Here is a 24,860-nt window from a genome sequence, read left to right as displayed (position 1 = left end):
TGTCTATCACTCATTGACCCCTCTCCATGTCGTTGCGCTTCTGCCTTCACCAAGCGATATCATCCCCATCCAATAACACTGCTGCAGCCTTAATCCGAAGATCTTCAAGCGTCACATTTTGAATATCTAAGTAGTCTTCTACTTGGAACAAAAAGTTCTCAATGGCCTTGCTGTCTCGAGAACCATAGAACTTTACGGGTCTTGGCACATCAATCCTTGATGGCCTATCATCATTTTCGCCATTTAGGGTCACTGGCCGCTGCAATATGCGATTTTTCAACTGAAGCTCCCCTACTTTAGTCTGCAAGTCAGCCACTGTTGTCGTCAACGAAGTGATCTGCCCCATCTGTAAGTTCACCTGCTCTTGCAGGCTCGCCATCATATCATTTAGTCCACCGAATGATTCAACTGCGCGTGAAATCACTTTCTCATGTGAAGTCACATCTTCCACTAGCTTGTTGACAGTTACAACCATCTCCTCTTGGCTCCGAGGTGAACCCATCTCCTCAGCTTCAACAACTGCCTTGCTTTTGGTGTTGCGCAAGTTTTAATAAGGTGCCACGATGTCTTGCTCACAAATCACAGCATGTCGGCGTGCCTGTCGACACTGACTCCGGAGTCCATTCCCCAGCACGAGAACGAGATCTGATATCACTTGTCACGGGTATATTTCCTTCAATGAGCCAGTGCGGCACGACAATCCTTCCTTACTGCTGCAAGCCTACTTGTTAGCTCGCTTGCCAGTCGCGAAAACTTGTAATCAGAGAGTAAGAGAGAATAGAGGAAGAAGAATTGCAATCACAAGAAACAATCACAATGAGTGTGAACAAAAGAAAGCTCAACACATTTAATTTATTCACAATTTTATCCGAGAGCTATTACAATTCAAGCATACGGGCTGCCCTTTCGGGGTATTGATTCACCTGAACCGGACACCTTACATCAGACTCAACAAAAGCAAAACTGATTCTAAGCACAACTTTGCAATGTAAGTTGTAAGGGAAGATGAGCAATTACACAGAAAAGTCTTTTGGAGATTGCCAAGGCCAAATGAGAAAAACAGGAGCTCTCTTGAATTATGTTATCTACCTGTATATTATATTATATTTTATATCTAAATTAATTTAGTTGTCATGTTTAACTGTAACTTAACACATGCCGGCTGTTTATGGACAATGTATCTCTGACACAGACGTGCGAGCAGCGTTCTATGAGATGCGAGTTCCCTCGGGTTCCAACCAAAGCTCAAAACCTGCTCGTCTGTTAAACAAAGGAGCTCTTGGTACCCGGTCTGGATTCAAAACTCGGACTCGATAAAACCCGATCCGAATTCCACCCGAGTGTGTAAGAAAAAGATGCGTGTTTTTGCATGCCTTCTCCCTTTCCAGTTCCAGCGGAATTGGATGACCAGTTGCTGGTTCGGACCTTCCTCTCTCCTCCGCCTCCTCCTGTGTCTGAGACGCAGAGTGAGGGATAGAGAGTCAGGCTATGGCGTCGCCGGAGAAGGGCGAGACGAAGGAGAAGGAGGGGCGTCAGCAGCAAGAGGCATGCAGAGATGGCAGCGCAGAGAAGAGGGAAGCGCGGATGAGGTTGTGGGGGATCGTCGTCTTCGGCGTCATCGGTGCCACTGCCACCACCTTCGCGGTTTACCTATCCCTTTCTCTCTCTCGATTTCTTTCTTTTGGTGAATTTACGCATCGAATGTGCGGAATTAGGGTTTCGGAGTGAGTTTGTTTCGAATGGAAGGTTTGCAATAACAGCGAATTGGATGATTTGTTGTTCTGGAGAACTCTTAGGTGTTCATGGAGGTATTTGGGCCTCCAAAGCTGAATCTGTTGAGTTCTTGGATTGGGAGGGAGTAGGGATTCCAGAAAAAAAGGATTTGTTTTGGGTAGTAGAGGTGAATTGAGCATAATTAGGATAATTTTTCAGCTCACAAAGGCAAGTCTATTTACATATATTAGCAGGTAGGAATTTCGTAATTTGCATGTTTCGTTGCTTGTAGAATGCCTCTGATGAATGGAAACAATGTTTTTTTTTTCATTCTTGTAAAAAGGGGAACTTGGTTTCGTCCTATTTGAATTGCTGATAATCATAATTAAGATAAACTGTTCACGGGAAAGAAATCAGGTTTTCCAGGGGGAACTTTGCGCCACATGATTCAGTATGAACCAAACAAGCTTGATCGATTTTCTTACTGAAAACAAGGGTTTTTTGTGCTTTTTGGGAAGCCTTGTGACAATATGAGGCATATATTTTCTAGGGTTTATTGTAATATATGCCGGGCGCATGTTGTTGGACTCGGGTTTAGTTGAATTGTACTTTGAGTAATCTTAATTCTCCAATAAGTTGTTGGAATAAGGCTTAGTTGTTGTCATGAAAACTACACTATATCCTCTGATATTGAAAGAGAACCATTTTGGATAAGTGTTTTACTGCTTAATTAGTGAGGCACATATTGAAGTCTAGAAAACTTTCATCTTTATTGTTGATTTGTACTCAGCGAGGGAGATGGATCTTGTAGGTGACTTAGTTTGACAGCACTTTTTTTATCTTTACTCTCTTATTATCATTTAATGGTCTCGTTCTACAGGTTACACAACTTCGAAGGACAATGGATTGGTTCTATAATCAGGTACCATGTTCATCTGGAAGCTCATTTGTAGTCTTCTCTTGTTTTCATTGCCCTACAAAATAACTGTAGTCATTTGTCTGTCTAAAACTAGGCATCTTGGTTGTTCTTGTCTTTTGAATAGAAGTTTAATAGCACATTACAAGTGAAACTGGTATCTACTGTTAAAATTGATGAAAACAATATATTTTAAAAGTAAAACAATCATGATAACAGTCTGAAGAGTGGTAATTAACTTATGGGCTTGGATAGTGAGAGTTATGATTTAGCTTGAGTGCGCTCAAGTTTGATCGAAGTAGAGCAGCTAGGGATGGCAGTGGACCGGGTGGGGGCGGGGGACAAGGTCTCCACCCCCTCCCCGTCTCAATTTTTTTTCCTCCATCCCTGTCTCAAAATAGCTGTTCCCGTCTCAAAATAACTTTAGTCCTATTTTAAGAGGATTAAGAGGAAAATGAGGAGAGGAAGGGTTTTATATATATATATATATAAAGATTTTATAATATATAAGGGTATATTAATAATTTCACTAACGGGGATCGGGGACGGGGCAGGGGAAAGAGTAAGTCCATCCCTGCCTTCATCCCCATACGGGTTTTGACTTTCGCCTTCATCCCCACTCCATTCTCTGTTTTATGTCCTTCATCCCTGGTCCAAACAGGGAGATTTCGGACAAATCCCCATTTTTCCCAGTCCACTGCCATCCCTAGAGGCAGGTGCTTTTTTCGAAACTTTATTTCCTTTTTTCATTAAGGGACAAAGGAAGGGAATGGGATTTGGATCCATATGAGTCAAAGGCGTAACTGCAGCACCAATGCCAACTTTTTTCTATACATAAAAATCATAAACATGGTAGCACTATGCTCTGATGAGCCTAATCAGATCACTTGATCAAAGCCCATGAAACCACACATTCAGCTCTTTAAACCAATGAGATCAAGGGTGGGCTTCTGGTCATTTTGTTGAGCTCATCAAATGAGCCTGAGCAAGCACATACCATGCATGAATGAATCAGTTCATTGCCCACCCCCAGCTACTAGTCTTGCTATATTCAGTTGGAACATAGAGTGGATATTTTTTTCCCTATTTCTGTTGTTTGGTTTCTAGATGCGATGCAAATTTGGTGGCAGAATGTTTCTTATTTCAAAGACCATTGAAAGAACATTAGACCATTATAGAAGGGCGTTCTTCTCATTGTACATTTAGTTGCATATGCCATACAAATTTCATGTAGCTTTTGCATTTAGAATGCTTATGACTATATTTCTTCCCTTTTCTCTGCTTTTGTACGTTAAAGGCTAATAAAATAAGAAGGATCCATGTTACTAGTGGTGATTGTAACATATTTGTGTAACATGAAAAATGATGTGGTCTTTTTCTGTTAGTAAATTTCTAACTATGGTGGATTCTAAATATCATTTTATTATTTGTTTGTACCTTCTGACAATTTGATTTTCAATCTGTTTGTGAAAAAGCTGAGCAGGTCACCTTCATATACAGCATGGAGGAGTTCTTCTAATCAATCAGGTCGTACAAGCTTTACGGAAGAATCTTGGAATAGGTACAATCGCCGAATGCAAGAAGAGTATGAAGAGGAAATGGAGAGAGTGGTTAGTAATGTTTTCCTTATTTTCTGGATTGTCTATTGTTTTCTTCTATTTGCTAAGCAAATTGCTCCTTTCCAATAATCCTTATCTCATTAGGGGCCATTGATTTTTAATGTTCATAAAAACTTGCTGACACATTGCAATCACATGATCTAAAACATGGTATTTATTAAATAAACTATGAAGATTATATTTGTATGGTTTGATTCAAAAACATTAAAAAAATGTAAAAAAGATGGTGGCTTCTACCAGTGGTAACCAATATATATAGTTGTGGGATAATGTTTGCTACCCTTGTGGCCAAGGAACCCTACTGAAAAACTCTTAACCTTTTTTTCTTTGTGCATCTGTTTTTTTATTGAAATTGAATTTAAAGGTAATACCTACGATTCTTCAGGATATTTTTAATAAATAAAATAATATTAATGATGAATTTTACTAGAAAGAAATATAAAAATGCAAATTAGCCTAAGATGAAATATAAGAAATATCTTGTAAAAAATTAAATTTGATTAAAGATGATTTTAGCAAAATTCATATTCAGAACTGAATTTATGAAAAAGATGGAATTTAATAAAATAATTGATAAATTTTGTCAAGATAAAGTCGAATATGATTTTAGACTTGCATTTTCAAAAATTCATAGCACATGTTTGATTCTTTGTACATTTAGGAAATAGAGCATGATTTAGATAAGTTGAGCAAAGCAAATCACTAGATTGATCTTTGGTTCAATTACCCCTGGTAAAGACACCAGGAAAGGTTGAACCTCGTACCGACATGCGAGTCTCATTCTACAGAATTTTCCTGCATTTTAAAATAGAGGCGAGTTTCAGATGTAATCTACAAGTTTGGTTTAATACAAATCCACACTTGGACCGTGTTTTTCCAATGTGTATGCTGGATTTTCCAGGGGTTGAAAAATCAGTGACCTAAGTATAAAGTACTGAATTTTTAAACCCCAGGAAAGTGTATTGTTGCGTCATATAGGTAATACATCCATGCTAAATGGGGTTTTCGGCTTTTCCGGTGGTTTTTTTGCTGTTCCGACGCCATAAATGTGTTGAGCATGGTCAATTTACTAGGAATCCATAGGGCTGGGAAACAAGCTGAGCCGCTCGTGGTTCGGCTCGGTTCAGCTCGCCATGAACTTGTTCATGTTCTGTTCATGTAGCTGGCGAGCCGAACCACGAGCTGCTCGTTAACCAAAAACGAGATGCTCGTTAACCAAAAACGAGCTGAGCACGAACAAAGGGTGCTCGGCTCGATTCAGCTCGTGTAAGCTGGTAGAATTATAATATAAGAATTTTAGTGCAATAACTATCACAAAAAGTAGTTTTGAGCTGTTGGTATGTACTTATGACATGTAATAGAGAGGTCTGCAGTTCAAATCTCATTATTAGAATGCATGTTTTTTTAACAAGCTAGCCCGTGACTCGGCTTATCTGACTCGAGCTCGGCTCATGGTTGAGCTCATCTTATCTAGTTATGAACATGAGCCAAACCCGAGTAGAGTTAAATGATAAATGAGTCAAGCCTGAACAAGATGGGCTTGACTTGTTCGACTCTTTTACCAGCCCTAGGTGGTACCGTACCATAATACCTTATCGTGGTACGCACTTGATTTACATAGATCTAAGCTCCAAATGCAAAATCTAACCTTTAGTTCATGTTTAACATGTTTTATTTACTATTTCCACATGTTAAAGTTGACTAAACTATGGTGTTTTATACCATTTATAGACCACCCTTGTTTTCATGAATTGTGAGCCATTGATTTTTATTGTCTCAAAAATAGGATATGGTGTGTTAGACATGATAAAACCTTCTACCATAGTAAATAAACCATGCTAAATACATCCGTATGGTTAGATCTACCATTTGGTGGCTAGATTCATACAAACAAAACCACTTTATATATATATACACACACGTTGAGACCACAAGAAGCCTTATCTATTTTAGAGAGAGAGAGAGAGAGAGAGAGAGAGAGAGAGAGAGAGAGAGAGAGAGACTTTCATTAACCCTAATCACCTATTTAAATAGGGATTAGTAAAGAGAAGATTTACAAGTAGGCATACATAATTGTTCTAAATTACGTATGACCACCCTAGATTTATGAATATTGCTTTTAACACTCTCCCTCAAGCTGGAGCATATATATCTATCATGCTCAGCTTGCTGCAACATCTTTAAAAACCTGCACTTGCGATAGGCTTGGTGAAGACATCTGCAACTTGGTCTTCAGAAGTCACATGACTAGTAGAAATATATAGTGGCAATCAACTTCAATGTGTTTTGTTCTCTCATGAAAAACTGGATTGTTAGCTATATGGGTGGCTGCTCTATTATCACACACAGTGTTGTGAAAAGCGTTGAGGCGTAGCAAGACGCTCCACCAAAAACCGAGGCGAGGCGTAAAGCGTAAGCCTTAATTTTTTTTTGAAAACTTTTAAAAAATTATAAAAAATATCTAAAAATACAAATGAATAAAAATAGGAATCAGTGTTATCAAAGAATTTCCTGTGATTATTCCTAGTATGGAGTGAGTCAATCATCCACATTGGTATCTTATTGAACAAAAATGCTGATATTGTTCCTCCATTGATCAAGAATTTCGATCTTTATGCACCCAAATTTTTTTGTTTAAATTCTAGCCAATATAAACAGTCACATGTAAACGATAAATTTTTCACTGCAATCACATCAAAATAGAAAGTGAAAAAGTAAAAGCATAGTCATAGTTTTTATTCCTAATTTAAGTTCTATTAGCATCAAGTATGCTTCTTCACTTGCGAGAAATAAGTTGCATGCACTCAGAAAACTTATCACCTCAAGACATCTGCCACGGAAAGTTTGTCCCCTTCAAATTGAGCCATTTTGTCTGCTAGTGAGCCATCATAAAACTTCATAATAATGCAAATCTGCTCATACAATTTTTTATATCAAACACCAATTTGTCAAACTTGTGGCAGAAAAAGTGATAACGTTGCAATTTGTGGAATTATCTGAACTAGCACTCCATCAAGCAAAACTCACCTTTCCACTTTTGACTGAGACACCATGCAGAAAACAAACATCTTTCAGTGCTTGGCATTTCGAGAACACGTCTTCAAATCTAAGCATGAAAGCCTGCATTTGATCTTCTTTAATAGAATTCAACATTTTCACATCCACTTCATGATACTTATCATAATCTTATGTAGACTGATGAAGTGTTGCTATCCAGACATCACCAAGAGGACCTCTCCCAATCTTGTGGGTGAGCTTTAACACTCCAGGATCAATCCAAGGGCTAGCGTGGTTTGAGGTAGATACAACAGTTCTCATGTTGTCAGGATCTTCCTCAAAAAGCACATACTCAAAAGAGTCCGAGACGAAGAGAGGTGGGAGAGACCGAGACGAGAAGTGGGAGACGAGTGAGGGACTGTGAGAGTGAGATGAGTGAGAAGCGAGTGAGGGACTGCGAGAGAGAGATGAGCGAGAGACGAGAGAGAAACTGCGAGAGACGAGAGAGAGACCGAGAGGTGAGAGAGAGAGAGACGAAATGAAAAATTAGGGCTCCCGACCCTATTTAGGGTCGGGGGGGGGGGCTGATTTAATAACATTAAGTTTTGGTCAAATGGGGGATTTGACCCCCATTTGACCAACAAAACGAGGCGCATACGCCTCTCATTGAGGCGCATTTCGCCCCGAGGCGTGCCCCTCAAGGCGTATGAGGCGCACGCCTTGAACCTTTTGCGCTTTATATGTGCGCCTCAAGGCATAAAGCCCCTCGCCTTGAGGCACATTTTTAATAACATTGATCACACATCATCAACATTGGGGATGGAATCATCACTTGTAGATCTCTTAGAATGGACCTAACCCACATCATTTCAGCAGCTGTTTGAGCCATAGCTCTATATTCTGATTCAGCACTCGAACGAGCTACTACAGTCTGTTTTTAACTTCTCCATGTAATTAAGTTTCCTCCTACAAACACGTAGAACCCTGTGGTGGACTTTCTATCATCGATGGCCCTTGCATAATCTGCATCTGAGTACGCAAGTATATCAAGGTTGGAGCTTTGTTTATATAACAATCCCTTTCCAAGAGAGGATTTCAAATACCTGAGAATCATCATAGCTGCCTGCGAGTTCCCTCGGGTTGGTTTGTCCATGAATTGACTTATCTTGCTCACAACCAAGGAGATATCTGGCCTTGTTACAGTAACATATAAAAGTTTACCAACCAAGAATCTAAAACTACTACTGTCAATTGGTTCTGCTTGTTCATCATACATATGAAGTTTAAGATCCATTGGTATATTGGCTGGCTTGGCACCTAACATCCTTGTTTCCTGCAGTAGGTCAAGTACATACTTTCTCTGTGATAAAATTAACCCCTCACTGTTTCTGGCCACCTCTATGCCCAAGAAGTATCTAAGAGAACCGAGATCTTTTGTGACAAAGTGCTTCTGAAGATGAATTTTTGTGTCTGAGATGTCCTTTGCACTGCTCCCTGTAAGAATAATATCATCCACGTACACAACCATAACCACAATACCAACAGAGGTTTTCTCGTTAAACAGGGAGTGATATGATGCTGACTTGTTGAAGCCAAATGTAGACATAATTTCAAATAACTTCTGAAACCAGGGGGCTCTGTTTTAGGCCATATATGACCTTCTTTAATTTGCACACCTTGCTACACTCCCCTGAACCTCAAACCGTGGAGGTTGCTGCATGTACACAGTTTCAGACAAATCCCCATACAAGAAGGCGTTTTTCATATCTAACTGGCATAAACTCCACCTACAATGAATAACTACAGATATGACCAGACGAATAGTCCCAAGAAGGGCGACTGGAGAAAAAGTCTCAAAAAGTCAACCCCATATGTTTGAGTATACCCTTTAGCCACCAACCGGGCTTTGTATCTTTCAATGGAGCCATCCGAGTTATACTTAATGGTGTAGACCCACTTACATCCAACGATATCTGCATCAGTAGGTGGAACAACCAAGTCCCATGTGTCATATGAGAGCAAGGCATCTATCTCAACCTGCATCGCTTGCTTCCACTTATGATCTAACAATGCCTGATGATGATTAAGTGGAACAGACGTGGCAGATAAAGCTGAGATAAAATTCTTCATGTGAACCCCAAGCCTTGCTTCAGTAACAAACTTGGAAATAGGATGTAATGTGCATTGTCTTGTACCTTTCTTGAGAGCTATAGGTCTGTCATCCTCAACATTAGACATCTTAATATTTTCAGGCGAACTTACTTCTGAAGAAGGCGGTGATTTAGGATCTGATTCAGGTGGTGATCTGCGAGTGTACACCAGCAGAGGATCACGATACCGAGCAGATGTGGGAGACTGAGAATGAGGAATAGTCTATGAAAACGACTCCAAGGAAAAAGGAGGAACGGGAAGAGGCATGGCATCACCTTGTTCAACATGTAGTCTGGATGCAGTAGTTAAAAAATAAAGAACAAATTCAAAGAAAGATACATCGACACTAACATACTCTCGACGGGAGATGGGATCATAACATCGTTATTCTTTTTTATTCTTTGGATATCCAATGAAGACACTTGATGGCTTGGGCAGATAATTTATCACGGTTAAGTCTAAGTTTATGAACAAAGGAGACACATCCAAATACTTTGGGAGAAATCGAGAAAAGTAGATCATTAGGATAAAGAATTTGAAAAGGAATTTGCTCTTCCAATGACGAAGAAGGCATACGATTAATAAGATAACAAGAAGTGAGAATGACATCCCCCCAGTATGAGGGTGGCATATTTGATTGCAACATAAGGGTGCGAGCTACATCTAGAAGATGTCTATGTTTTTTCTCAACGACTCCATTTTGCTAAGATGTATAGGCACAAGTGGTTTGAGGACGGATGCCACGATTTCGATAAAATTGTAACAATTCATTAGACTTGAACTCAAGAGCATTATCAGTGCGAATATTCTTGACAAGAGAATGAAATTGAGTCTTTATTTCAATGACAAAAGACATAAGAATTGAGGCAACCTCTGACCTTTCTTTTATTAAGAAAACCCATGACAATCTAGAAAAATCATCAACAATAACTAAGTAATAACGACACTGAGATCTACTAGGTCCCCATACATCAGCATGCAAAATCTCAAACATTCCTTGACTCGATGGACTCTGACTAGAAGGAAAAGAGCTTCTGTGATGTTTGCCCAATTGACAGGTGTTACACTGGAATGAGTCAGACAGAGAAATTTGAGGAATAAGTCTATGAAGCTTTGGCAAATGAACATGACCAAGACGAAGATGCCACTGATAGGTATTGGAAGATGACGCAGACACAAAATTCATGGATACAACTGGCTGATGTAGATAATAGACACCACCCTCCTCATGGCCTCCATCAATTCTCTTCCCCGTCAGCAAGTCCTGAAAAATACAACACACAGGATCAAATATCATCCTACAGTTATGCTCCTTAGCTATACGACTAACAGACAATAAATTTTGAGGAAATGAAGGAGCATGAAGGACATTAGTCAATTGAAGTGTGAGGGATATAGAGATGTTTCCTTGGCCTACAACAGGAGAATATCTCCCATCAACAAGTATAACATTGCGAGGTTCAGCAATATGATGTAACTTTGAAAAATTATGGGGAGTCCCACACAAGTGTCTAGAGGCACCTGAATAAATAATCCATCTACTACCTTGATAACTCAGGCTATCACTTGTAGAGCATGCAACATCAACAACATGCATAGGAGCACTCGAACTAGGAAGTCGGTGAGACAACAATTCATCGTATTCTGCACGATTGAGGATAACTAGATCATTGGAGGAGGTAGTGGGAGTCTCTGCCTCGAGTTTAGCAACTTGAGCCTTGGACACATTCGGTTTAGGCGATGAAATAGGTCGACCATTCTTATCCCAGCACCTATCTTCAAGATATCCAAGTTTACCATAATGTGTACATTGAAACCTTCCTCTTCCTCCTATACCGCGACCTCTTTCTCAAAAATTCAAGAAAGTACCTCTTCCACGACCTGAGGTGATTGCTAGGGCTGATGCCTGTGATTCAGATTGGGTTTGAGGAAGAATGATGGCAAACCGACTCAGACGATTGTAGGCTTCTGCAAGAGTAGGAACATCAGAACTAGTTAGCATTTAAACTTTGACAACTGAAAAATCAGATGATAACCCTGTAAGGAACCGGGCAACCATAGTCTGCTCCTGATGGGTCTTTTGTTTGGTGCAGCATAAGGGTCTGTGTGCATTTAGCCTCTCAAAGGCAGATCTAACAGAGGCATAGTATTGGGTCAAAGTCTATTCTTTTTGCTGCAACTGGTAAATTTCTTACTCAACTTGTAGAATACGACTCACAATGGTTTCATGAGAATACGTATCGCGGAGATTGTCCCACATTTGTTTAGCTGAGGTATAATAAATCAGTCCATCAGCTATATGAGGCTGTACACTGTTCATTATCTATGACATCACAATGTCATTGTCTTCATCCCAGGTGACATATTTTTCGATTCTTTCAGTGGGCTCCAATTTCAACAAGACGTATTTTTTCGATGACTAGAAATCGACATCATGAAGGTGCGAGACCACCGTGCATAATTAGTATCATCTAGCTTAACTGAAGATCCATACGAAAATGGATTCGCAAAGGCTTTATATTCACCAACGACCTTTGCTTTTTGGTCGTTATCTTGAGCATGTGACTCATCCATAATAAAGACCACGAGAAGCCTTATCTATTTTAGAGAGAGAGAGAGAGAGAGAGAGAGAGAGAGAGAGAGAGAGAGAGAGAGAGAGAGAGAGAGAGAGACTTTAATTAACCCTAATCACCTATTTAAATAGGGATTAGTAAAGAAAAGATTTACAAGTAGGCATACGTAATTGTTCTAAATTACGTATGACCACCCCAGATTTATGAATATTGCTTTTAACAATATATATATATATATATATATATATATATATATAGATAGATAGATAGAGAGAGAGAGAGAGAGAGAGAGAGAGAGAGAGTAGCTGCCTACTCCATTTGGTGCCTACCCCGAGCAAATGGGGGGTTTCTGGGTTGTTTTTCGTAAATCTGACCTTGTAGATGCCTTCGACATGATCAATTTGCTAGGAAACGACACTTGGATCATATTTTTCGATAAAAAATGTGATCTTTTAAGCCTTGAATATTTATGATATTTATAAAAATTTTACACTGTTGATTTTCAAACCTCATAAGAACCTACCCGCGCGTTGGAATCGGACAATGCAAGATTTGATTCCTATAAAATCAAGCACCTAGAATGCATCTGTACGGTCAGATTTGAGAAAAACACAAAAAAAGAACCATTCAAAAGTCCTGTAGGGCTGCAGTAGGCACAGATCGGTGTAGGCAGCTACCTTCTACTCTCTCTCTCTCTCTATATATATATATATGTCTATGTATATATATATGGTTAATAGTTGCTACAATTGTTTGTATATGTAAATGACTTAGCAACTTCCTTTTTTTTTATTTTTTGTAGTTTTTGGTTCAAGTGACCCCATGGATGTGATCTACATGTTTTTACTGGGAACCAGCTTTTCAATCACGGGAATCCAGCCTGTGTACAGTTTTTTTCGGTGATGCAAAAATCAATGGTCACAAATGCATTGATTTTTCTTGACTAAAAAAAACATGTTTTTTCATCGAAAAAGCATGATCTAAGGGTCCCACTAATTCAAGCATGCTGAACGCATCTATGAGGTTAGATTGAGTTGAAACAACTTGTATTGTGAGATTCCAACTAGATTGTACCTACAATCGATTGTGTTAAATATAAATCCATATATATATATATATATATATATATATATATAGAGAGAGAGAGAGAGAGAGAGAGAGAGAGAGAGAGAGAGAGAGCTCTTTAGTGCAAATGTCCATATGGTATCAATGAGTTGAAACTCATAATTGCAAGTTGTTTTGACTCAATCTAACACTGTAGATGTGATCTGCATGTGTATGTTTAGTGAGGATCAGTCCTTGGATTGCTGGAATCTGATTAAAAAATCAATGGTTGTAAATGAATCAATTAATTTTTTTTGTCAAAAAGCCACGATCCAAGGGCCGATCTTGACCAAACAAACCTTGTGGGTGACATCTATGGTGTAAAACTGAGTCGAAACAACTTGCATTTATGAGTTTCAACTTTTGACTCACTGCCATGGATGTCCGAACCAAAGACTTTTCCACACACACACACACTCACACACACACATATATATATATATCATTGTCACCGATATCACCGATATTTTGAAAATATCGTGATAATATTGGCAAATATCATGATATTTTCAAAATATCATGCTTTTATCATGGTATTTTTGAAAAATTTCTTATTCTATATATTTTAAGCCCATTTTTTGTATTTTTGTTATTTTTTATTTTGAAAACTTTTTCAAAATGTTTTTCTTATATTTTTGCAAGAGAAATAATACAAAACCTATTATTTTCTTATCTTTCTTATTATTTTTTATATTTTTAAAATTTTAAAACTCCCAAGATTTAAAAAAAAACCACTTATTGAAAATCTCTCCAAGAAAAACCCTTGGCGAAACTATCTTGAATGACACAGGTGACTATATATATATAGGAAAATGAAAACCTACAGAATACAAAACCTACTAAATGAAACATTTTCCCAAGGCCTAAAACCAATAGTTCCTCGGGGAAATTCATAAAATTGCATCTTTACGAAGCCCACACACCCATACATAGTCTACTAAAACCTACACATCTAAAAAGCATCAAGAATCCATTCTTATGGCCAACAAGGATCAATAATGTGAAAAACCACTCAACCTAGTGCTATTTTCATTCTTATCACAAATGACAAGTACAAATTCATTATTCGATTAATGCCACAACCTCCTAGCCTTCAGTTATATTAACGTCTTTGAAAATCAAATCTCCTAACAGACTATATAAGTGGTTCTAGCTATTTTCATGAAAGAATCATATTCTAAGGAAAAGCTAATTCAAAACTGAGCTAGCATGTTAACTTGCTCATACAGGATAGGAATGACATAGTCACGAGCATTGAATAATACGTCTAATATGAACATGAGCAAATCTGTATATACATAAGTAGAAAAGTTCTAAATTTAATAACATGCAACATGACAACCAATTTAACTAAAACGGTTCCATATGGCACATCAGAATAGTATGCATATTTGTACACAAATTCCACTATAGCATGCTTGCGTCTAACCATTCGAACAACATGCATAGGTTTAGGAAAAATATAACTATCATGCTATCATAGAGTGACTACATATGCTTGTTTTTATAGGAATCATTTTTTGGAACATTTGATTCCGATGCATGGATAGGTTTTTATAAGGTTCCAAAAATCAACAACCTACATTTTTCATAAATTTTCAAGGCTCTATATACCATTTTTCCATCCAAAATGCATGATCCAAGTGTCGATTTCTAGTAAATCAATCGTGCTGAACACATCTATGGTGTCAGAATTAAAAAAAATCTGGAAATCCACTGTCATGTTTCATTTAGTAGGTTTTGTATTTTGTAGGTTTTCATTTCCCTATATATATATATATATATATATATATATATATATATATATATATATATGACTGTCCAGCTTAAGGGGAGGAACAGTTAGCAAAGAAAAGGACAATATCTCGATTTGGCACCCCCCTGACTATATATATAAAAGAAAAGGACCATATCTCGATGACCCATACCTGTTTCCAACAATGACAGCTGTATCCTTGTAAAAAACTAACATAGTTTGAATGGATGGAGTTGATGCTTTCCATGGAAAACAATCATTTTGATGGTGAAGTCATGGTTACATGGGTTTGAGAAGGCATACAAATTTAAAATTGAAAATCTCCTGTTCATTGTAAGATCACCGAAGGAAAGGTTGGTCATAAATTTGGAAAAATTGATATCTGGTGATATAACTTACAGCCTTCCAATTGACATCTCCTGTTCTTTAGGACTGTTGATGCACAACTACACAAGCTAAATATAAGAATAGATAAGAAGAAATTGGCAAACGCCACCCTCCCCCAGTTATTTCATAACTGCATGGGCATGTGATAAATCATGGATATTCTTCATTTATTTGTAATATCATTCTCTCAGTCCTAGTTTGTGCATCCATATTTATTGTCAAAAATAAAATCTTATTGAAAAAGACAGACAAGAAGTCATATGGGTATATCAGTACAAAAGCTTGACAGGGCCTAATCTAGCATATGTTTAAAACATTTTTCGAAATCTCCCTTCTCCCATTGTGACCCTTTGCCTCCAACTTGTTCCTTTCAAAGTCATCTTCTTTCTTTTCTTCATGCTCCTTGAAATCCATCCCATCGCTATGACTTGTGGTCATCACTTGCTCGATGAGCTCGACGATGTTGCTCTCTTCTGACATTTGCATCCACTGACATGCACTGTTGGCAATCCTTCTGGTAGGGGTTGTAATGAAGTAAGCGGAATTACAAGAACGAAGTGCAAGAGCACATACAAGTCCACGAGTGGACAATACAAAGACACAATACAAGCCCAAAATGCATAAGCACAAGTCCACTAAGGGACAACACAAGCAATTAAAAAGAATAAGAGTCTTTATTGATAATATGCTTGGAAAAGCATTTAAGAATAAGGGGAACCACATCCCCTATTTATATACACAACAAAAAGGAGGGGGACCATTGGGCGCTCCCCGCATAGAGTCGTTGGGGAGCTCCCATCGACTCTATGGTTGGAGGGCCCCAATGGTTAGACAAAAGCAGAAATAAAATAAATAAAAATAAAGTAATAAAAAATACAATAATAATTGTTTCTAATAAACAGTTATATTTACAAGTGAAAATACCAAAATACCCCTATACGGCATTAACTATTATAATACATAAAATATATGAATATGTATATATACGTGCATATATTTTAACAGGGGTGATGCCCAAGATCACTTTTCTCTTCCTTGAGAACTCCAACCTGCATTTTACCCCTATGTGAGAGTGTCTTTTAGGGAAATCAGTGGCTGTGCAACTTGTGCATCCATCTGGCCTGCCTTTCGTTCCTAGCTCACAAGGCTGCATCTTCTGGGGCTAATTTAACTTGGGAAAGCAAGCTGGGTGCTTCTCCTTGACAATGATCTTTGCCACTCGCCAGCTCTTTGTGGCTGATCATCAATGACAAATCCATTGCCATCTTCACCTTCCTCTCCCAGCACTTAGTCCTCCTCATTCCTTATGCTTCATCCACCATTGACTCTTCTTCTCCTATTTGTGCACCAACTTAAGATTTAAAAAATGTGTGCTGCACTAAAAGTTTGCAAAAGTTGGGACCTTCAACAACAACAACAACAACAACAACTACGCCTTCATCCCAAAACAATTGGGGTCAGCAATATGAATAAAAAAAGAAAATCATTTTGGGTCTTCCACATGAATCCTTCTCCTCCATTCATTTCTATCCAACGCCATGTCCTCGGTGAGGTTCAAAGCATTCATATCCTTTCCTATCATCTCCATCCAAGTCTTCTTAGGCCTACCCCGACCTCTTTTAACTAATATATTTTCCCATTTCTCCATCCTTGCAAGGAAAAATATTGTTTAAGAGTTTTTCTTCATGTTTTAGTATGTTGAAGAACACAATAGAAAGCCAATGCACATGAACCTGTGTCTGTGTATATGTACATTACGAATGAAGCTTTACTTTTTGTTTAAGAATCATTACCTATAAAACTTATCAGGCCATATGCTACTAGTCATACAACCACAAAGACATTTATTACTCAAAAGTATTAATTAGAGGTATACGAGGATTAGCTCAACTAGCTCATATTGACATAGATCACCAAAGACTATTTTTTGAGGATTACTTTTAGAAAAGAGTTTTAAAATACCAAAAGGCCTTTAGTAGGTAGTCCATGCTACTTGGCTATGCTAAATCCTGTTGTCCGATGAGCCCAGAGCTTTCCCCTTATTAAGCTGTCACCATTGTAGGTGATCTTTATGTAAAAAAAAATGGGAAACTCTATCCCAGGTGAAAGGGTTCTTAAATCTAAAGTTGTTTCAGTTAGATTCTTAAAGGAGTTTCAGGGAGCATTTGCACCTCCAAAAGAAATGGGCAGATGATTATTCATACATGGCATGTAGAGTTGGCCCTGCGTAGGTACGATCAATTGATCAAAACCCATTTAGATATGTTTCTGGGTCATTTTATCCATTGCCAAGGTTTCAGCGATGCAATTGATGTATTTAGGTGTTTTCTTTTCTAAGATTAGCTCTTGCTTATTTAGTCACTAAGAGGATGTTTCAATCATCTTATGAAGCTTATTTTTTTATTTGAAAAAATAGGCCTCTTTTAATCTTTTCTGGATTTGGTCAGGTTATTAAAGATATTTCCATTCTGTAGTTCTCATCTTCTTGTTCTAGCTGCATTGGCTGTAAATTTGTTTTGGTAAGCTCTAATTGCATGCAGTTAATTAATTTAGATAATGTTATCTGTTTCAAAAAAGAAAAAAGAAGAAGATAGAAGACAATTTTGAAGCTTCCATATAACATTGAATGCTTTGTTTTTATGAAAAATGCTTCCAAATATTAACTGATGCATTTTTCATATTAACCCTTCCTAAAAATTATCATAGGAAAGAATAAGACGAATGCAAACTGTGTTCAATCGAGAAAGAAATAAATACAAAAGAAGCTATGAGAACTGGAGAGACAATGACCCTGGTGCATATCAGCAATTTCAGCGGGATGATTGGTACTGGAAGACTGACACATCTTACAAGGACCAAAGAACTAACTCAGAAGCTGCTCGTAGGGAAAGTGGAAGTTACCCCATGTCACATCATTATGCTGCTTTGGGCCTTGACAGGTACTTATGAATGAACCCTAAATATTTTTTTTCTTAGTTTATTAATGTTTTTGTTGTTCATTTATTTTTTGCATTGTTTTTCTTTTACCTTTTTGTTTTCCTAGAGTTTGTTTTTGCTGTTGCTTATATGATGAGCTGTTTGTACACTGTTATGAAGTGAAAAATGTGTGTAATTATGAGATTTACAGTGAGCTGCCCTATTTTTGCTCCTTGCTTCTAAATCTATCATATGTTTTTTAGATGTTTCTGCTTCTTCCTGACATGTGGTCGAAGAAAAGTATCAAATCGTGGTCACACAGGTGCGGGGACTGGTAAATGGTGAAGTTAATATTATAAAAAATTAAGGGTATTATTGTCTTCATCATTATTAACGGCAAGAGTTGTAATTATTGTTAATGGATAAGTTAGTATTTAACCCTCCTATAAGGGTATATATTGTAATTTAAGGGCAAATGGTGCCCTATAGATTAAAACCCTGATTAGGGTTATATATGACAGATTATAAACATCTAAATAGAGGTGACACCCACCTAATGGACAGTCCTTGCTTTGGATTCTAGTGTTAGAGTTTTGAAGTTCAGGAGTGTTTCTTGACCATTTGTGTGTGTCAGGGAAGGAGATTAATGATATAATTGAGATTCTAGAAGTGACCCATCAAGAGTATTTCTGGTTAAGGTAAATATTCAATTGTTTATTGAAAAGTGTGCACTCAAGCTGCTTAGATAAAAATATGTATGATGTTTGTTGGTTAATTTTGGAACTTGGGTGGGATGAACAAAAGGTTGAATGTTGTGAATATTGGTGTCATTGATCCTTATTCTTGGGGTGAATATTTTGCAATGAATTGCATGCAGTTTATTGCGTAGGGGATGATATTCCAAGGATTTCATGAAGAGAAGGTTGTATTGTTAGATTTGGTTATAATAAGGTTTAGACATCATTTGAGTAGCTCTCCATGCATATAAAGATCATGGTGGTTGACGTATAATACACACAACATGGCGTGGGCCCTTAAATAGACCCCTTTACAATGGTTAGAATAACAAAAGCCAAAAATGTCCTTGCAAGTTACAATGGTCAACAAAGAACAGAAGACCCAAATGCCCTATAATAATGATATTTACAAAGAACCACAAATAACCTCTATACAACTGATACACAAACAAACAATCTGATCAAGTAACTGGATCATGTTTGAATTGGTGGATCCACATTGATTTGACACTAACCTTCAAACTCACAATTGAATAATTAAGAGTTTGTTAAGTAAGAAATGGAATCTAGGGATGGGAGAGATTTGGTGAAGAAATTCACTCGATAAAGCTTAGACAGAACATAGGGCAGCAAGGTAACACCTTTGAGATATTCTTCCCTCCTATGTCACATGGGTGCGGGTGCGGGGGTGCGGCAAAATAAATAAATAAATAAATATATATATATATATATATATATATATATATATATAGAGAGAGAGAGAGAGAGAGAGAGAGAGAGAGAGAGAGAGAGAGAGAGAGGGGGGGGGGGGTCCGGGGGTTCCCCCCTGGCGTGGGTCCCGCTGCGCGGTCAGCGCCCCCCCAAGATTTTTTTTAAATTCCGCAGCCCATTTCATAGGGCAAATAAAAAAACAAAAAATGGACCAAAATGACCCTGGGTGCGTTGACCGCACCCAGGGACGGGTTGACCGCACCGGGTGCCGCACCCGCACCCGCGTCGACGCGGGTGCAGCACCTGTCTGGCCGAATCCCTGTGACATAGCTTCCCTCACATCACAGTCCAATTGGATGTGCTATGTTTGTTCACAGAACATATGATTGCTTGCAATTTATGACACTTATTGTCACAAAAAAGACATGATAGTTGAGCTAGATATACTCTCATATCCTTGAGTAAACACCTTAAACCAGTTTCTTTGTCATAGTTGTCAGAGCTCTATACTTAGCATCTTTGGTTTTTGTTGTTTTTTTTACATCTCTATGAAATAAAAAAACATCATGCCTGTTGTGGAGTGCTTACGAGCAACATTTCCTTTCCCAATCTGCATTACTGTAAGCATATTAATGAGAGCAGACGAGGAGGAGAAGAAAGTCCCTTTGGATGAAGTGTTTGAACATATTTGATAATATGCACAGCAACACATATAAATGGAGGCAGTGCATGTTGAAACTAACTCATTACATACAATATAAAGTTATAAACAATATCACGCCTTGTAACAGTTAAGTGGGTAAGTGCTCCAAACAGCTGTCAATGTGGTGTAGGATCTTCTAATAATAATCCATCTAAAGCATTCGTTTTAGTATTTGTTACTTTTAGAGTATCAGCACGCCTATTGTTGGATATCCCTAATCTTGAGTTAATGTCAATAGCAAATTTTATTTGTGACAAAAAGTACCCATGTGGAGAAAAGGCAACCTTTATGCCGCAAAATACCATAGACGTCCATGGTCAGTCATTTCAAATTGTAACTGAACTTGTCTTTTAATGTATTTAATGCTTTCTTTATCACTTCTTGTGATGATCATATCATCTACATAAAGAAGAAGGATAACAGTACCTACAGAGAGTACATTTAGATAAGCCAACATTAATATAACAAGATTTGAATCCTTCCCTTAGCATTGTGTTACTAAATCTTTCATGTGATGCACAAGGCATTTGTTTTAGACCATATAAAGCTTTTCCTAAACACAAAATAGAGCCAATAAGGATTTTCAAACCCTGTGAAAAGTGTAAAGCATTCTTGACAACCATTTGATATGATGCTATTTTTTTGGATAGATACTACTATAAGTGTTCTAATAGTTGTCATATGAGCAACACATACAAACATCTCTTCATAGTGAATTTCATACTTCTGTGCAAATCCTTTTGTCACAAGTCTGGCTTCGTACCATTTAAGAAAACCATCAATCACTATTGGTCTTGATTTGAATATCCATTTCCAACCAATAGTTTTCTTTTCTGGGGATGAAATAGTATTTCTCTGAAGTTAAATTTTTGTAGAGCATCTAATTCTATTGTTATTGTTTTTTTCCATTATGAGTGGCCCTTGGCTTCTTGATATATCAAAGGTTCCCAAAAAAATAAAAGGACAGCGCCAAGATCTGATTTATACTTTTAGGCTATGTCACATGGGTGCGGGTGTGGGGGTGCGGCACTTTCAAAAAACTTGGGTGCGGGGGTGCAGCAAAAATATAAAAAATTATATATATATATATATATATATATATATATATATATATATATATATAAAGTCCAAAAGTTGGACATAAATGACCCTGGGTGCATTGACTGCACCCAGGGTCGGGTTGACCACACCGGATGCCGCACCCGCACACACACTCGCGTCGCGTAGCGTCGACGTGGGTGTGGCACCTAGTTGGCCGAATCCCTGTGACATAGCTTTTAGGTGAATGAGACATAAGATACAAAGTAACTAAGAGGAGCAAAAATCCTGTTTGATTGACGGATTCAAGTTTGAGAGTTATGGTTCATGGTAATGGATTTAGGATAATCAATTTTCTCTTCTAATGTGTTATTCAAGTATTTGTCAAAAGCAAGTTTGTGTTGATCTTTTGGTTGCCTAGAATACTGAATTACTTGACAATCAAGTAACATGTTTGTTACATTCACTTTTTCCTAGCTGGCTAGCTTAGGGGGTGACCACTTGGGTCAGCATGGCATACTTGTAATTCCTGTTATTTCCTTAGGCATTTTTTGTATTCAGCTGGGTATTGGGTGTCATGAATGTAATATCTTAATGTACCAGGGGTAGTTAGGTAGGTCGTGTCTAATAAGGCCCAACGTAAGTGATATACCTCATTCCAAGTTGTGTTTTGGCTTTTTCTTAATGCAATGGGAAGAAGTTCCTTGAGAGCTCTCTAGTGAGGTTGCCCTTCCTCTAAAAGTGTTAGGCTCAAGTTGTTAGGCCTCTATGTATTTTCAATAACCCGAATAGCTAGTTGAGTCCGCTCCTAAGGGGACAGTTTTAGCTGAGAGAGGATTCCCCAAAGGCAGGTAAGCAGTGCCACGGATGCATCCAACTTCTGCAGAAGTATTGAGCTAACTTTTGTAGCCTCTTTTCCTTAACTCTAATGACTGGGGAGGCCGGATCTTTGCCCGTGGGTGGTTGTGAACAACCTGTCCATTGGAGTTTTGTACCGCTCCGTCCTCTCCCTTAACAGACAACAAGAAGCTAATGGGTGCGTTAGGGATTGCTTAACTAACGACCCATCTTATGCTGTGGTCTTTAAACCACTCGAGCATCTTACCTGTGAAGGCGAATAGTCACCATTTTATGTGATTACAGCATTGTGTATTTAGTACTGTTCGAGGTCGTACGATCGTTTCATCCGATCATAGCAGTACTAGCGTGTAGTGTACGACTACAAGTATTCTAGGATGAAAGGGGTATAGCTCTTCAATAGAAGCCTCAATAGAAGTGTTTCACAAAGATGTAATGTTTCTCAAACTTTGCATTTTTTATCTTTTGAAATCGCCAACAACTTGTGCCAACATCTGGCATGTGATTATCTCGAATCTCATCTGCTATCGGGGTATCTACATGCCTCGCATGACTCGATAGACGAGATACGAGTTTCTCAACAGAATCCCCCCCGCTAAGAAGTTTGCTCGAGCCCCAATTCGGGGTTACCCTAGATATGGCAAAATAGACGAACAGAACTGGCCAAAACACATTCTTCCAAATGCTTCGATTTGAGCAGTCTTTGCTGCTATTGCGCAGCTCCCTAAATCTCAAGTCTACTCTGCAGGACTGCGTAATCGAAGAACCAAGATCCTTGTGAGGTATCCCTTAGATGAGAATGTATCGCCAAGCTCTCGACTCAACTCTTGTCGTAAGAGAGAGAGAGAGCGGTAAATGCCTTTGCATCATCCAGGAGGATGCCTTTATAACGCATGTTATGAGCAAAAACATGAGCGTCATCTGCAATGGCAAGGCAATAACAAAACATATGCAAAAGCAAGAGCCTGAGCACAAAGCGTGACGACAAGGTAAAGACTGTAAGCAGGAGTGCGCAAGCAAAGCCTAAGTGCAATGCGCGGCGGCAAAAAGGAAGACGTGATAAAAAGTAAAGGACAAGAATCGCGAAACCGCATCATTGAGTTAAATGTATACTCGTATAAATATATATGATATATAAATGCATATATATTTATTTAATTATCCTTTTTAGTTAATTGAACTCAATTCAATTGTCCAAGTCTTCCGTGCAATCTTCCCCTACCTCGGAGAGTTGCAAGCTTGCTGGCGTCTGCGAGTGTAGGCGATTGACGACTCGGGTCGCAGAGCGCGAGCGTGATCCGTCGTACGAGCTGCAAAAGCGACAGTCAACATGCTATCTCAGTCAAAAAGGTAGAGAGGACAGAGACGTTGTCACTGTCCAGGAAATAGAGGCAGGGGCATCGTGCCCTTACACACCTGCTATCCGCGCAAGAAGCAGGGGCAGGGGTTGCGAGCCCCTGCTAACCTGTTGTCAGCAAACAACGAGGTGGCAGGGGGTTGCACCCCTGCCTGACAAAGCAGAAGAGAGGCAGGGGGCTTCGCCCCTGCCTGTCGAACATGCACGACCCCTGCTCGAACAGGCAGGGGGCGAAGCTCCCGCCTGATGCCAGAGAAGAGTGAGGGGAGGGGGCTTGCCCTTGCCTGTCGAAAAACAGTGGAGACAGGGGCGATGCCCCTGCCTAAAGAGAGAAGAGACATAGGGAGGGGGCTCGACCCCTCCCATGCTGCAACAAGGAGCAGGGAGGGGCTCGACCCCCCCCTGACAAAACAAAGAGCAGGGAGGCGGCTCAGCCCCTCCTCTGCCGTAATAGGGAGCAGGGAGGAGGCTCAACCCCTCCCCTGCCGTAACAGGAAGCAGGGAGGCGCTCGACCCCACCCCTGCAACCAGAGGGCACAGGGAGGGGAATCGGCCCCTCCCTTACCAAGCACGACACAGGGAGGGGCTCTGCTCCTCCCTCGCTAAAAGGAGTCTTTGGGAGGGGGCTTTGCCCCTCCCCTACGATCTAGGGCAGCAGGGAGGCGGCTTGGCTCCCTCCCTGTGTAACGGAGAAGCAGGGGAGAAAGAGAGACGAGGGAGCGAGAAGAGAAAGGAGAAAAAGAGGGGAGGTGGATGCGTACCTGGGGTCGCCGGAAGGAGGGTTGTCGGCATGCGAGCGTCGTCGGCGCCTTCGCTGCAGAGAGAAGGAAGAAGGTGGTAGCCGGCGGCGGATGGGGTCTCCAGTGAGCCGACGAGAGAGAGTCGGGGGGAGAGAGCAAAGAAATGGGAGTCGGGGGAGGCTGAGAGGGAAAGAGAGGGGGAGGCGAGAGTGCAAAGAGAATGAGAGAGCAGGAGAGAGACAGTTAGGGGGGGTTTCGTATTTGAAACCCCCTGCCTCGCTGTCTATAGAAGACTCGAGGGAGGCTGTGCCCGACCGCCTCTCCTTTTGGATCTGGGTCGGGTCCAAATCTGGATCCGACCCGGGTCCAACAATTTTTTTGAGGTTTTACAGTTAAACCTGTATGTATTATGTATGCACATTCAGATTTAGGGACCCCTGTATGCACTTAGGTGCATACATAACTTAAAACCTATGCACTATGCATGATTAACACTAATATGCATATATAAGCATACAAACGACTCCAATAAAGTACTCAGATTCACCAACCTATGATATCTATTTTTTTTTATGAATGCATGC

The 24,860-nt window shown here is 39.3% G+C and overlaps 1 protein-coding gene across 3 annotated transcripts in view; it reads left to right on the top strand.

The window, feature by feature from the left end:
* The first annotated feature begins 1,349 nt into the window (after nucleotides 1-1,349).
* LOC149837357 (uncharacterized) overlaps nucleotides 1,350-24,860 on the top strand; it is a 50,639-nt gene continuing 27,128 nt past the window's right edge. For 2 of the 3 annotated variants that reach the window (XR_016431902.1, XR_016431901.1), the window contains exons 1-4: nucleotides 1,376-1,644; nucleotides 2,594-2,635; nucleotides 4,105-4,239; nucleotides 17,923-18,155. Coding sequence is in view for 1 of the 3 variants with exons in the window: in XM_090005992.1 (XP_089862118.1) it covers nucleotides 1,489-1,644; nucleotides 2,594-2,635; nucleotides 4,105-4,239; nucleotides 17,923-18,155 (566 nt within the window). In the remaining 2 variants the exon portion in view is untranslated. Of the gene's footprint in view, nucleotides 1,645-2,593; nucleotides 2,636-4,104; nucleotides 4,240-17,922; nucleotides 18,156-24,860 lie in introns of all 3 variants that reach the window. The other variant, XM_090005992.1, reaches the window with a different exon arrangement.

Source organism: Nuphar pumila, chromosome 5 (genome assembly GCF_984573655.1).
Source record: "Nuphar pumila chromosome 5, dmNupPumi1.hap1.1, whole genome shotgun sequence".
Classification (NCBI taxonomy): Eukaryota; Viridiplantae; Streptophyta; class Magnoliopsida; order Nymphaeales; family Nymphaeaceae; genus Nuphar; species Nuphar pumila.
This window is presented reverse-complemented; position numbering and strand designations above follow the sequence as displayed.